General features: G+C 40.9%; 1 protein-coding gene across 1 annotated transcript in view; it reads left to right on the top strand.

Moving 5' to 3' along the window:
* RAD51B (RAD51 paralog B) overlaps positions 1-15,388 on the top strand; it is a 423,330-nt gene that overhangs the window by 182,283 nt on the left and 225,659 nt on the right. The window contains exon 8 of the mRNA XM_086613448.1: positions 13,222-13,318. Within this exon, the coding sequence (XP_086469574.1) occupies positions 13,222-13,318 (97 nt within the window). The remainder of the gene's footprint in view (positions 1-13,221; positions 13,319-15,388) is intronic.

Raw genomic sequence — 15,388 nt, 5'->3', positions numbered from 1 at the left:
ACAATCTCAAATACTATTTTTCTGTATTAGGCAAAGCAAAGGGGATGTGTCATGCTGCAGTCTCAGCACAAAAATGTCTCCTTGCGTTTTTCTGAGTTAATTTTCCATCTTGAATACTGACTTTCAAAAAAGTTTCTAATGATTCATATTTCCAAGGAAAGTATACTCCAATTTAAACCAGTTAGGTAGGTAAATAGAAATTTGTCGTTTTAAGATGTGACATAAATGCCTATTTTATTGGGGAAATACTGACTAACTATATTTCCTAGTGAAAGGATTTAGAAGAAATAGGATATAGAGACTGAGACAATTCCCCTGAAGTTCCAGAATACCTTGAGCCACAAGATTTTCTATTTTTTTTCCCCAAAATACTGAAGAGAAGAAACTTGACTATTTATGTTCCCTCCCCTCTTCTTTCCTCTGGGTATTATGAGTCAGACATGTTTGGAAAATAATCATGCACACACATGTATTTTATTTTTTTTCTGTTTTATTATGGACTATTTATCTGTAACTTGTAGACAGTTTTTTAATGTGCTTTTGTGGAAGAAGTGCTTAGGATAATCTGATTAATGAGTAGCAAGGCTTCCTAAAATACTATAGTAGTTGTTAAAAAGTGCTAATAAAACTTCATAACATGGTGCGCCATTGTGCATTTTGTATAGATTGCTTTTTTTTTTTTACGGAAAATTTGCTTCAGAATATCTTAGTTTATAAAAATGCATTGAATGTTATAAGTGGAAGGATCTTGAAGTTTAAAGCTTTTACCGTCTAACTTTGCAGATTTAGGAGACAGATGAAATATATCCAAGCAATTTTCCTTTGCATAAAAATATTGCACTGTATTAGAGGTATATTACAAATCTCAAAACCTAGACAGTAAAGCTTCTACTTCCAGTCTGATCAGAGTAAAAGATGTTGACTATTAAAACAGCCTCTGACACAGCAGAAAAATGCTACTCAGCATTCAGACTGGTGTGCTTAGCTGTACCTGATTTGTCTTGTATGTTGTGTTTTAAGGGATGCTGAAGCTGCTGATGATTTTGAAATATTATAGATATTTCTGGTAGAAATAGATTACTGGCTGAATTGCAGGTTAGGCTGAAAAGGATGCAAATGCAATCCAGTATATGAAACTATTTAAAATGTAATGTTAATACATACCTATAGCTTGTAGTGCATATAATTCGCAGATGTTCATTCTCACTTGTTCTTTCATACGTTTCTGAGCCCTGGGTCACAGGGAAGTGAAACTATTGGTGACTTGAGAGGCTGCTTGTTTCAGCAGCTGGATTTTTTGTTTTCTAGATGATTCCTACTCTTTTTTAACAGCCATTGCAGCTATAGAGAATCATAACTGCATGTTGTTTATGAGAACACTTCGACATCACCAGGAGCACAGTGTTCACTAAATGGGCCTTAATTGCACTAAATAATGCTGTCAGTGCCTAGTTTGTTCCTGCTTTCTTAATAGCCTTCTCCTCATTTTGTAAAAATTAGTGGTATATTAGTTTGGTTGTCAGGCTTCTGTGCAATATCAGTTACTACCCTAATAGCCTACCTGTTAGACCCTAATAGACCTGTTAAATTGCCTTGGGCAAATTGGGGGATAGAGGTATATATTCAAATTCCCTATTACCCTGTACTCAAAATCTACTGTTACATACACTGAAATAAAGCTACATGATTACATAAGAATAGCCGTTATAGAGAAGTATAAAAATCTCATCCGTGTCTGAGATGTGTTCAGTGACAGGCAGCAGCTACCATAACATGGGAAGAAGAGAAAACTTCTCTAACAAGCATTGTGTAAAGCACGGTGTGGTCTCTAACATCACTCTAGGCTAGAAAAGATTTACTCCACTTCTCTGGTGCTGATAGAGTCTATTGAGTATAAAACAGCGTGAGCCATGCGATGCCGTCTGGTGGTGGTGTTAGTAGTTACCCACCTGTAAAGTTAAATGAACAGACAAGAGGGAGCAAGTATTCCTGTGGTCCTCTCTTGCCTGCCTAAAAAGTAAACAGAAAGGCTCCAGTGCTGCAAGCAAGGCAAGGTTTGCAAGGGAATTGAACAGCGCAGTGTCAATGGGATTTCTAGCACATCCTAAAACTGCTTTCTGCTGCTTCCACGAGGCACCGAGGAGCAGTCTGAACTAACGCTGTCCTCCCTCTAAAAACCTTGGCAGAGGGTCATGGTGCAGGATAAGGTGGAGCTAGGGAGAGTGTTTTAAAAACCGTTCAGCAAAGCTGTAAATTACAGTGGCCCACTGAGCTGTTCCAGTTTGCATCTAAGACCTGGTGAGTCTCCTGTGACCCACTGCTTTGAAGGCTTGAAGGAATGTGAGGAATTAATGGAATTAATGACACTGAGATTGAGTTGTGCCTTATATGCTATACCTCTCCAGACCTGTATTTATATATTACTATAAACCATCTTTCTGATGGGTTTGTCAAAACATCAAATTCAAATAAAAATGCTGGTACACAAAATATGAGCTTGAAATAGTCCGTGAGCCCTGAATAGGCCTTTGTTAGGAGTGTTTCATTAGTTTAGTTTGTATTCCTATGTCATTATTAGGAAGATATAGACAGGTGTAGAAAAACTAAGTAAAATAAATGCTAAATATAGAAAGAATTATAAATAATATAAATTGCTGGACAGATACTAGATTGTCCTGAGGTGTCCTAAAGAGAGTGCTCAGGTGAGTATAAGCCCTTCCAACTCTGTTCTCGAAGTCAAGGTTTAAGAGTGGTAGTAAAGATTTATGGTACCTTTAGTCATTTTGCTTAGTGTCTGAGCATCTGTCTCTACAATAGGGGTAACAATACATTTATTCCATCAGAAGGTAGTGAGATTTAATGCCACAGAATTTGTGTAGGTCTGAGTAAATTTGAAGTGCTGGATGAAGCAGGGTGGGTGCATGACAGAAGGTCTGAACTCAGTGAGTAAAAGGAAAGAGCCTTCACTCTGCTTTCTGATCTGCTAATGAAAGTTAAGGAGTGCCAATAAACTCAACTAGGTTTTTCATTGAGAAAAAAGTAAGCATAAATTTTGACTTCCTTGCCATCCCGTTAAAGAGTCAGAGATGTACTCTCAGCTCTCCTCTCAGCCCTGGAGCATGCTGGAGCAGAACTGAAGTTCGCTACTACTTTGCTGATGTTCCAGACAACCCATTTTTTTCCCTGTCCTTCAAAACCAAACAAATTGAACCAACCAAAAGCCCTGCTGCTGAGAGCAGTGCGCAATCTAAGAGCAAACCGTGAATTCGTAATTTTATTTTATTTATTCTTTACAAGACAATTTGTCATTCATCAGACAACTCCCTTTTAAGCAGCGGAGTTTGCCGCTTTGAGAGCGCAGCAGGTCTTGGCTGTAAAAGTCGCCGATGGATTGCGGTGATTTCCCGCGAGGTGCTCCGCGATGGCACAGCTGCCGTCAGAGCAGTCCCCTACTGCGGTGCCTCGCAAGCTACGCACAGGAGTAAGCTCAGTTCACGAAAAAAAAGAAGCCCTCCTTATGCAGAGGCTGGAGGGGAGGGTGGAGGAGAGGGAAGGGCTGCTGGAAAACTAACCCCGAGCTCTGGACGACTGTCAGGGTATGCCAGGGAGGTGGCAGTCCCTCCAGGAGGGTGTCTTAGGCAGGTCTTTGCAAACAGGTCCGTGCAGGTTGCTGGATGTGAAGGCCTTCCAGGCGCACGGACCTTTCTCGCTGCGTAGCACAGCACCAGGATGCTGCGGTGCGGATTTTGAAGGTTACGTTTGCCTTGGCTGCGTTCCTTGTTCATGGAGGAGGAAAGGCTAAAGACCTCAGGCTATCGCTGGGTGGTAGCTATTTGGACTTGAAGACGTGTTGCTGCCTGAGAACAGCATGCTTTTGTTTTGTTTTATTTTTTTTGTTTTTTCTTCTGGTGGAAGTTTTATTAATTCATTGTGATTATTTTTAAGCAGTTGGCAGAGATGTGAATAGACGCTTTACTTCTCCAGAAGGCTTATGGAATAGGATTGCATAACTTTGTACTTTTCCTATGCAAAGCAGAATAAATTGGATGTAAATACAGTGGCCAGACTCAAGATTCCTTGGTTTCTTCTGACTCCTATTTGTACCCAGTGAAATCTGGTGACTATAAAATGACCTCTGCTGCTATGAATTGCCTCAGTGAGGGAGGAAAGAGGAGAAGCTTGGGTAGAGGTACCGTGACAAAGCAGGAGCTGGAAGTCCTGTGCTAGGAGCTCTCATAAGGCTGCAGCTGGCAGCAATGTGTCCTGAGCAACAGGTCTCTAATCAGCTTGCTTTTAAAAGGTGCTTGTAAGCCTTCCAGAGAATCATTACTTTCTTGTTTCCATGCTGTTAGACTGTATAATTACCCCCCTCTTTTTCCTTTTTTTTTTTTTTCTTCTGGATGTGATGAAAATAGGTACAGCTGAAAATAGGTACAGCTGAAATTCCTCTGAGGCAAGGCCAGCACTTGTTGCTAGATTGCTTATAGGATTAGGAAGTGTTTCTCAATAGGTTTCCAGTGGTTTGTGTGCATATGTCTGTTATTCAGGGAATTATGCCAAATTCTGGTGATGTTGGTTGAGATGTGAATTCTAACAGCTGTCAGCACAGAGGCCTTTAGTCAGGGTGGTTGTTATGCCTTTGCATCTGAAAACGTCCATCTACTTCCCTCTAACGTGAGCCTCCCCATTACAGCCTATGCCTCAGTTCTTTATGAACAAGATGGCTGTAAGGGGGACTTTTCCTTTCAACTGATTTGGGTTAGCAATGATTGTTAAATGTGGGCACTTGTTTGTCTCTTGTGCCTGCAGTGAAGGAGTTCCATGCTTTCCTTGTTAGCTATGACCATTTTAGTACAACATGTAAAATTACTTCTGAATATCTTTGTTCGTTAGGCCTTGATTAAACACCAGAAGTGGTGTTTGACTTTGAACATGGGAGTTTAACTTATGATAAGGCTTTTTGCTTGTGATGGCTGGGCTCTGTAGAGTGCTTGACATTATTTTCATTCCTCCCTGCAGAAACCTGAGCTGTTGGGGCTGGTGGCCGCTCAGCTTGGGAGTATGGGACACCACTGGGACAAGTACTGCGTGGGTGTGGTGTTTTGCTTGGATTTGAGATATAAACTGTTGGGTTTTCTCTTCTGTATTTGGTTTGTATGAGCCAAAATAGTTTACATTTTCTACAAATGAAGATATGTGTATATGTTTAATCTCCTATCATAGTAATAGTTGTGATATAGGTATGTTTGGTTTGGTCCCAGAGACCAGAACTGTCTCAGTTGTGCAGAGGCTTTTCACCAGAGAAGCCTGCTCTGTTGCAGGGCGAGCCCCTGCGGAGTATCACTGCAGTAGCACCTTCTAGAGCCCAGGAGCTGTGGGCACTTGAAATTCTCCGTTTAAAACTCTTATTCTGTTCAGGAGCTCTCAGTATTGCAGTTCAGACTTTCCCTTTTTCTGTCCGTAACTCCCTGATTTCATTGCAAATGCTCAGTTTTAAGGAAGTTTTCTTCTTTGTAAATAGTAGGTACAAGTCCCACTGAGGTCGTTGACAAGTTTTGACAGCTATTGCGGCAAATGGCTATTGATGCTGAAGAAAATCTCCCTGAAGAAACAGGAGTTGAAGAAAAACCGGAATCAGTGCATAGCTTAGGTGAAGATCACAAATACCGTTACTATGACAGACTGTGGCAAATTAGGGCTCTTCTTTGAACAGACCGATGCCAATCTCAAGGAGCTGTAACAGGTTCCCGAGGAGAAGGCTGCAGTGCTCACAGCTGTTTGAAGCATGCCGCTGCACCCCAGTTTTTTCACTGTTCCCTTTTTCTCTTTCCAGGATTGCTGCCTGCCCCATCTGGCTTTGTGGTATTGCTTGGTGCACTTTGCTTTTGCTAGTGCCTCAACAGTAGTCACCGCTGTTTCAACCCGTTACTGACCACTTGAATGATTCATTAAAAGCTCTGTCCTCCAGGGAAGCGGAGAGGTGCCTTCTCAGGGACTGGTATGAGGAGCGGGCTAGGGATCAGTAAAACTTCTTTCCTTCTCCTCCAGCACACTGAGTCAGCATCCCAGCCCTGCTGACTGTTACTTGTACTTGGTGCTCTCTAGTGACATTGCTTGAGTACAGTGAAAACCGCGGACTAATACGGGCGGAGTAATTTGGGATTATTGCAAGTGTCCTTGTGCTTGCTCTGCCTGCTCAATAGGAAACCTTTAATAAGAGTTTTCCTAAATAGTGTTGCATGCAAAATGGGGAATTCCGCTCTGTTCTTTTAACAAACAGCCATTTCATGAGGGAGTGTGTTTTTTTTTCACCTCTTGGTACATTCCAGAAGACTTTATACCTTTGCTGGTTACTGATTGATAGTTCTATGCTGAGCTCCCTTTAATTTTGCAATAAACTAACAAGGAGGCTGAGACCACAAGTTTACAGAAAATGACTTATTTACTCAACTGGATTTACAAGGATGACAAAGTAGTTTCAGTGTGGTCCTAGGAAGGGCAGGAGGAGGAGGAGTACTTGAAAATTGTACTGCATAAGCAACCAAACGGAAAATAGTTTGCTTATTCTTCTGTGTAAAGCAGTCATATTTCAGTTCTTAGGCCAACTCTCTCCCAGGGCCTGCAGGGGCTTTCTGCATATGCAGGAACTGTGCTATTCCCAACAAATGGAGGTGCTTGGAGTTTAGGCACCTTAAGTAAGTGTTTTTACTTTTCTAATGTGCTTCCAGAAGACTGGTATCTGCTGAAGTCAAGTCAGTGGATGGAAATTCTGTTTTCACAATAAACTGTAAAGATTTCAAGAGAATGTAAATGTGGTGTTGACATCTGGATTAATCTTAGAAATAGCAGTGACCTGATTAGAACATAAAGGCTATTTTCCTTAAGAATTTCTTGTTTTCATTTTTTTCCAGGTATTAGCACCTATAAAAATTGGAGTGATCAGAAGAGTAGGCATTTTTTTTTAAGGTGTCTAAAATTAGGAACTTGAAAATGTGTTCCCACAGTCTCCTTGTGTTTATCTCCACATTTTCTGACTGTAAAGTCAGAACCACTTTGAGTGGTTAGAAAGGGTTATTTTACAACCTAAGGTTGCTACGCTGAAGTAAAAATCTTCATAAGATTGAGAAATTGTGTGGTCAGTCAATTGTGTGGTATTTTAAGTAGTATACTTTTTCTCAGAAACGATTTTGAAATTTGAATCCGAGTGAATTTCTACAGTGTTTGTGATTCTGTCAGAATTGGAAGCCTGAGGACTGTAAGTTTTCACTTGTTAAATAGCTAGCTTAACCAGTCGCAAGTGAATAGGCTGAAAGGTTAAAGGCAATGGTTCACTGAACTCCATGGACTCTGTGTGGGGCAAGTTTCCAGTGTTACTGAGCTCTCTAGCTGACCTTTTCATCTCTTTTTTTCTCTTCTTTTAGCAGTGGAGGGTGTTTTCCATTCATGCACAGTCACTGGCTGAAGAAGCCCTACGCTCTTTGTTCATCACAAAGTAGAAACAGAAGGCAGTACCACAACCTCCTTACCTGTTGCACATGTCGGGACGCAGTTGTGTGGAGAGGTGTAATGTTTTTGTAACTCTCAGTGCCTTAGTGATAACGAAAGTACCTCTGGTAACAAAAATACTTTGTTCCGTTAGTTAATGCTTGAAATAGGAGCTTGTCTTAAAATACTGGATATTTTATAAAATACTATGTATTTTAATATGATAACATTAAATATCACGTAGCAACATTCTCACTGTTGAGTCTTCTGCTGGAAGGTAATAAACTCATGACTGGCATTGAACTTCTCAAGTGGAAGCTATGCTTGTCTGGTAATGTTGTCCAGTAACTGTCAAAAGGAACCACAACAGAGGCAACTTTTTCTTACCTACTTAGATTGAGGATTTGGCAAGTCTCCTGTGCTAAACAGAGTAAATCTGATCTGTACTTTAATGGCAGATCTCCAGTGAAAAGCTGAGGAAGTGCTATTGCTAATTCAGTGCCAGGCACTCTTTCTAGTAAGTCTGCTTGGACTTGTGACCCCAGCCTGTTTCCAGGTGCTGTTTAGCAGTGAGAGGTGATTTCTTTCAAACACGGCACCTAGCAGGCCAAAGGGATATACTCTAACCTTCTTCTTTGTGATGTTGGTGACTTTAAGATATGAGATCATTAAGATCAGAACTAGCATTATATTCTGTGCACACACAAATGTAACAATGTGTGATACTCAGATGGTTCTATCCATGCACAAATGTGATTACTCATCAGAAAGTCACACAGCTGTTTCACTCCGTACCTCCTTTGTCTGCCTGCGTATTCTCTGCATGTCACACTCAGGCTTAACAGTTCCCTCAGACACCTATTTGCAACTCTTTGAATACATTGAACCATTTCAAAGGCTAGAAAAATCATAGAATGGTTTAGGTTGGAAGGGACCATTAAAGGTCATCTAGTCCAACCCAGCTGCAGTAAGCAGGGACAACTTCAACTAGATCAGGTTACTCAGAGCCCTGTCCAACCTGACCTTGAATGTTTCCAGGGGTGGGGCATCTACCATGTTGCTTGGTAACCTGTTCCAGTGTTTCACCACTCTCACAATGAAGAATTTCCTTCTTATATCTAGTCTACATATACCCTTTTTGAGTTTAAAGCTATTTCGTCCTGTCACAACAGGCCCTGCTAAAAAGTTTGTCCCTATTTTTCTTTTAAGCCCCCTTTAACTACTGGAAAGCTGCAATAACGTCTTCCCTGATCTTTCTCTTCTATGGAGAGATGTTCCAACCCTCTGATCATTTTTTGCGGCCCTCCTCTGGACCCCTTCCAACAAATCCATGTCTTTCCTGTGCTGAGGACCCTATAGCTGGACACAGTAGTCCAGGTGGAGTCTCAGGAGAGTGAAATAGAGGGGCAGGATCACATCCCTTGGCACGGTGGTCATGCTTCCTTTGATGGAGCCCAGGATACGGTCGGCTTTCTGGGCTATGAGCGCACATTGCCAGCTCATATCCAGCTTTTCAACCACCAGTACCCCCGAGTCCTTCTCGGCAGGGCTGGTCTCAATCTCTTCATCCTCCAGGCTATATTGATACTAGGAATTGCCCCAACCCACGTGCAGGACCTTACACTTGGCCTTGTTGAACCTCCTGAGGTTCACATGGGCCCACTTCTTACACTTGTCCAGGTCCCTCTGGATGGCATCCTGTCCCTCAGGCATGTCAACCGCACTGCTCAGCTTGGTGTTGTCTGCAAACTTGCTGAGGGTGCACTTGATCTCACTGTCTGTGTCATTGATGAAGATATGAAACAGTACTGGTCTCAATATAGATCTCTGAGGGACACCACTTGTCACTGATCTCCATCTGGACATTGAGCTGTTGACCACTACCCTCTGGATGTGACCATCGCACCAATTCTTCATCCATCCATCAGTCTACCTTTCAAATCTATAGCTCTTCAATTTAGAGAGAAAGATATTGTGGGGGACCCATGTCAAAGGCCTTACAGAAATCCAGACAGACGACATCTGTAGCTCTTCCCCTGTCCAGTGATGTAGTCACTCCATCACAGAAGGCCACTGGGTTGGTCAGGCAAGATTTACCCTTGGTGAAGCCATGCTGACTTTCTCGAATCACCTTCCTGTCCTCCATGTACCTTAGCATAGCTTCTAGGAGGTTCTGTTCCATGATCTTCCCAGAATGGAGTGTAAGCATGTCTTTCCAGTTCATGAAGAGGACTTTGGGGAAAAGTTAATATGTTCTTGAGATGTGACATTAGAATCATGTAGTATCAACATTAAGGGCTTCAAGTCAAATGTTTGTAGGATTGGAGACCGCTGAAAACATAAGGCCTTTTTTAAATACCACTTTTCACTGCCAAAGTATTCATGAAAGTTTTACTCTGGGAAAAATAAATGAAATCTTAGTACTTTCCAGTAAAGGCATGTAATTGAAGTTTTGGAGATAGATGTATGTATTCAGAGGAGTTCTCTAAATCTGAATGCCTTACCTTTTTTTTCTTCAGAACTGGAGCTGAGTAAGGGCCAGCTTTTTCCTTTTGTTAGCAACCTGTAGCTTGTTTGAGCCAGCGAGAGCTGGAGCACTCTGCACACCTGCGGAGTGAGGTTCAAACTGTGTTACAGTACGTGCCCAAAGATGAATATTGGCTGTTTGAGACCAGGAGCATCTACACCCGATGGAAGAATTTTGCAGTCAGTGAGGCTGCAGAAGTGTGACAGGGAACTTGAAGCCACATTTAGTGCGTAGCTAATAGCCTTGGCTTGTACTTATGTGAGAACCAAATCTCTGTGTTTGCTCTGCAGGCTTACAAAATGGAGGATAATTTTCAGTTAATTCCAAAATAAGCATTCTGTACATGCGTATGGCTTTGTCTCGGAGGAAGCATGCTTATTCAAGATAGTATTTAAACATGTATTTAAGAAAATATTTAACTATCAGTGAAGTCATGGAACTAAGGATACACTTAATTCCCATCCTCAGAGCAAGCCAGAGAGGAACAGTTACTTGGGTAGGACTCTCTGTTTCTTAAAGTCACTTTTTAAACAGTATAACGGGGTGTCTAGGATATTGTTAGTATTGAATAGTTATTGAAGGACGTATCAGAAATTAAAATCTAAGTTCAGAGATGTAGCTTGAGTTAAATCTAAAGCGTGAAGAAGATTAACAGTCCTACAGCTAACAGTGCTGTGGAGTTCCTGGTTAAAGAGAAGGCCAAAAAATCTGAAAGATAAATGCAGTTGCATTATTCTTGTCATTCATTTTTCTTTTGATTTTTGAAGCCTTTAAAGTTAGTTTCCTTTGAAAGAGAGCCATATAAAATATAGTGTGATTAGGTCTTTTTTCTTTTTTAAAAAAGATCCTTAAGCACAGTAGCTTTTCTTTAAAATGTGATGCATAAATAATAAAATACATGATGGCACAGTACAAAGATTATCTTGGCAGAGGTCTGGGATGACTGCATTGCTTACAGAGCCTTGACACTTGTGAATAATGTCATTATTGCAAAAGTGTGCCAATGAAAACTTCATACCCCACCAGTACGTGTGTGCGTGTGTGTGTAAGTTCGTTAGTGTGTTCTGTTTCAGCACATTTCCTAGTGTGCTGGAAAGATTGAGGAAAAGCTTCAGTGTCGTGCCATGTTTGTTGATGTATCTTATGCCTGGTTGCCAGAAAAGCCTCAATGGACAAGTGAGGCTATGGGTTTTGTGACACAGTGAAAACAAAGTGAAAATGATGTTAAGAAGGAAAGGTCTTGCATCCTTTTTCCTCATCCCTCCTGACTCTTGGCTACTCACTCTTGGCATTTGCCTTGAACCAGTTTTCCTGTTCATCCTATCACAAGAGTGAACTCACTCACTAAAATGGAAGATAAGTACCCTGGCAAGAAGAAAGGGAAAAAGTAACGTTTTTCTTCTTTGTTATTAAATGGAATCTTACGTTGTAATCTAATGAACAGGACAGCCAACAGTGGCTGCCAGGGGTTGTGTGTACCAGGTCCTTTCCTGTCTGCTTTTGGGTGCTTATAGAGGCACGCAGGGGCCCTGGGGGAAGCAGCAGAAGGGTGTGATGTGCTTCTTGTGTGTTTGCTGTTGGCGGTATTGCAAGTTGTACCTGAAAAACCTTAGCCTAGGTGTAAGACCAAACAAGGCTGTCATCTACCATATCTGTGTTCACTGCAGTGGTCATAAATGTCCAGTTCCAAAGGTGCAACCTATGGTTAAGCTGGGCAGGGTGGTGGTAGCCAGACGAAGTTTGTCTAGAGCTTGCAGTCAGTAGTAGAAGAGCATGAGAGACATCACTATGGGCTCTGAAGGTCTCAAACTCCTGTTGAGTAGATGAAGATTTGACTTACAAACTTTTCAATTTAGTCCTGCTGATACAGTCCATAGAGCTCTCAGGCATCACAGTGCCTGTTTACAAGCACAGAGATGAGTGGGCTGATGTGAGCAGGGAGGAAGAGTTGTGGTCTTGGTAAAGGTCACAGACTCCATCACATTGTTGGTAGTTCACATCATGCTGCCTGGTGAGGACGCAATGCCCACAGCACCATCACTGTGATTATGACTCTGTGATCTGATACAGCTTCTGTAAGATCTCAAAATAGAAAAAGAAAATGAAGAGTGTGTCATATACTACTGAGAGTGTTAGAAAGCAAGAGGAAGCCATGATCAGAGAGAGGGAGGAGCAGTGGAGGGAAGAGCAGAGATATTCCTCTTCCTTTTGGCAATGACAATTTGTTGATTTATTCCTGTAGCATCATGAAACCGGATCCACGGAGTACCATGCAGGATTCCTTTCTCCCTTCCTCCTGTGTCAAATATAGCTGAGGACAGGCCATTAATTTCAAAGAGAGTTTGTTTGGAGTGGAGTCTGTTCTCAGTGCAAGTAGAAAGATCATTTTCGTTCTTTTTTAAATTAAAAAAAAAAGTAGTTTTTGTCAGTTTGCAAAGTGGAGACCAATTGTAATTGCAGAAACTGCAGCTGCTTAGAGATCCAGAGCATTAGGAGATAATTGTGTTTATACCTGTGCTCTTCCCTCTGTAGTGTTTGCAGTGTTTTCCTTAATGCTTTCTGTTAGAAAAAAGTACATGTTCAAAGGTGCGAGAAACTGTTCATCTCTTGCAAGCAAGACCAGCTCATGCTGTCAGAGCAGAGCACTGTGTGGGATGCTACAGTCTGTTGTTTGTTAGAATCTTGTGATCCTGAAAAACACTGAAAAATCCTGTTGTGTAGAGATAGCCCTGTGAAATTTAGTACTCTTGTGCTCCAGACCAGTGGGGATGTATCCCTACAGCACCCTTCTCCATGTCACGGTCTTTCAGCAAAAGGAAATATGTAAGCTGTATGGAAATTACTAGGAAAATAGATTTCCTGTTTTTGATGAAGAAAATAATGATTTTTGTAAGGAGCATCAAATTGTTCGTTGAAGAATGATGCTCTTCAGAACAGTAGTTTCATTTTAGGCTGCTCCGTGTATCAACATGCTATTGTTTAATGTTTCATCTTTTTAACAATATCCCTTTTCCTGCACTTCTTGTAATTATCTCTTTCAGTTTCTGCAAGTAGTTCAAAGTTTTGAGTGTTGAATTTGCTGAAGGTCAGAGTAGAGGGTTGCCTGGATGCTATGCCTGGAGGATTCCAGTCCTTGCCCGGGCTGCTCTCTGCTTTTCCAGTAGCTATGAAAATTCATTTCCCTTCCCCCTTCTCCTGTCTGTTCGCAGGTTATCTTGACTAATCAGATTACCACATCCTTGAGCAACAGTCTTGCGATCCAGGCAGACCTGGTGTCTCCAGCTGATGATTTGTCCCTGTCTGAAGGTAAGAGATCCCTTCTGTCAGAACTGAAACTCTACACTGACACAAATCTACACTGTAACGTGCAGTCTTCTGTTGATATACAGGGGTCTGTGAGAGTCTGATTATCAAGTCTAACATAAAACAGGGAACAAAATTATTTTTTCAATTTCTTTGAAAATCCATTTATAAAAAAAAGGAAAGTAAGTGTATTAATTTAAAGGGTCTGACACTTTTTTAAGGGCTGGAAATGAATTTCCAAGCCATGTTCAGTTCTATAACATTTTTCTCAGTATTATACTTTCATTCACATGCATTTAGAGCATGATTTTTCTCTTTCTCATGAAGCTGCTGCTGGAGTTGATACACAGGCTAGGCTACAAGTTTGATCTTATCTAATGATTATCAGTGATTATCAGTTTCAAAGAGAAACAGCTGGTCACAAATGAAGGAGAGCATATACTCAGTCCTGTCCCTTGCATTATGCTTGTCTGGTTTTCAGATACAGTACCTCCAACTGCAGCTCTTAATATTGTGTAAATGTAATATGAGGGTTTGTGTGATGCCATATACTACTTTACATCTTCATGTTGCTTTTTTCTGCACAGAATTAGAGACAAGCACACATTTTTAGAGTAATAGTGAGGACTTATTGTGCTAAGAAGAAAAGATAGTTCTGAATCAAGCTTTGCAAAGTAATATCATAATTTCAGCTTTCCTCACTTGCAAAAAATAGTCGGAGTAACCTCAGTCAGGGACAGATGGCAGAGACGTTTGCTATTTAGAGTTCAGTTCATACATAAATCTAAATGCATGATGTAAAGCAATGCTCATCTTTCCTGCAAAGGCATGATAATTGCATGTAGACTTCTTACTTTGTATAATATGAGTATTTCCCCTCTTTTTGCCCATGTTGGACTTTCTGGTGGTATCTTTGTTCTGGTTGATCACAAGCAGTCCTCTCAAGCTTGTCTGTCTTAACACAAGAACAGCTTGGTGGCAAAACCAACTAAGCAGTGGTTAAAACTGACGTCATTTCTGCAACTCATTTCAATGGACAAGAGAAAGAGGTTGAAGATAGATTAAACAGAGTGCCAAAGAGTAGCAAATAACTTCAGTGTAATGCCTTAACACTGATTGATGTGTTTACTTCATAATTGTGTCAATAGGAGCTTGGGCAAAGCACAGCCAATTAAATAATTTTGGAATTGTGCTTGTGGCTTTTGTTGGCTCCATCCATTGCCAAAGTATCTCTGGAGTTCATTCCTTGAATATCGCTCCCTACCTCTGTCAGAAAGAGTTGAAATTTAGTAATAGATTTGGAAGAGGAAGGCATCATTTTTCATCTTTATGAGTTCCTTCTTGGCACGAAGTTGTTGCACATTGTCTCATTAAATGCTTTTGATCGCAGTACTTGTCCTTTTCCTTTGGAATTGCTCTGTATGATCTTATGAGCTTCCTCTGAAAAGAAAGGTGTAGCTGACTATGAAGTGGAAGTAATAACAAAATATGTTCTCAGTAAAACATATTTTGTTCTTGTTAAAATATTTGAAGAGTCTTTGCAAAAAGAATGGAATAGTTGTAATCTTTCTAAATTTTGCTGCAAATATGAAAGATTCCTAGTGCTATGTATGAGCCACAGATCAATAGTATTCTGAAATCAGGACTGAGTAAGAGATGTTATGATGATTTTTGTAGCAGTTACAGCTTATTAATGAGGCTATCATGTTGTGTTTAAACTCTCTACCACCGTTATTTTTCATCTTTTAAGCCAAAAATGAGTTAAAATGTGTTGATGCTCTGTGTGTGTATTGTTTTCCTTTGTTTCTCTCCTTCCTTGTTTTCAGTTAAGGATCTGAAGTGGTAAAATGTAGCAGCATGACGCTTGTGGAAAATGGAAACCTTTGTTTAGCCTCAGAACAAGAACAGCACAGACAGCAGCAGTGCAGGCTCCTTCGGTAAATGAAGTTTTATCAAGGGATGCAGGGATGAGAAATGTCTTTCCTTCTCCCTTCCTTCCCTTGTCTGTTGACTGATATTGACACAGCATGTAAATGTGAATTGTATAATGGGAGAGCACAGCGCATCTCCACA

This window comes from Tauraco erythrolophus, chromosome 6 (genome assembly GCF_009769465.1).
Source record: "Tauraco erythrolophus isolate bTauEry1 chromosome 6, bTauEry1.pri, whole genome shotgun sequence".
In the NCBI taxonomy this organism is placed as follows: Eukaryota; Metazoa; Chordata; class Aves; order Musophagiformes; family Musophagidae; genus Tauraco; species Tauraco erythrolophus.
This window is presented reverse-complemented; position numbering and strand designations above follow the sequence as displayed.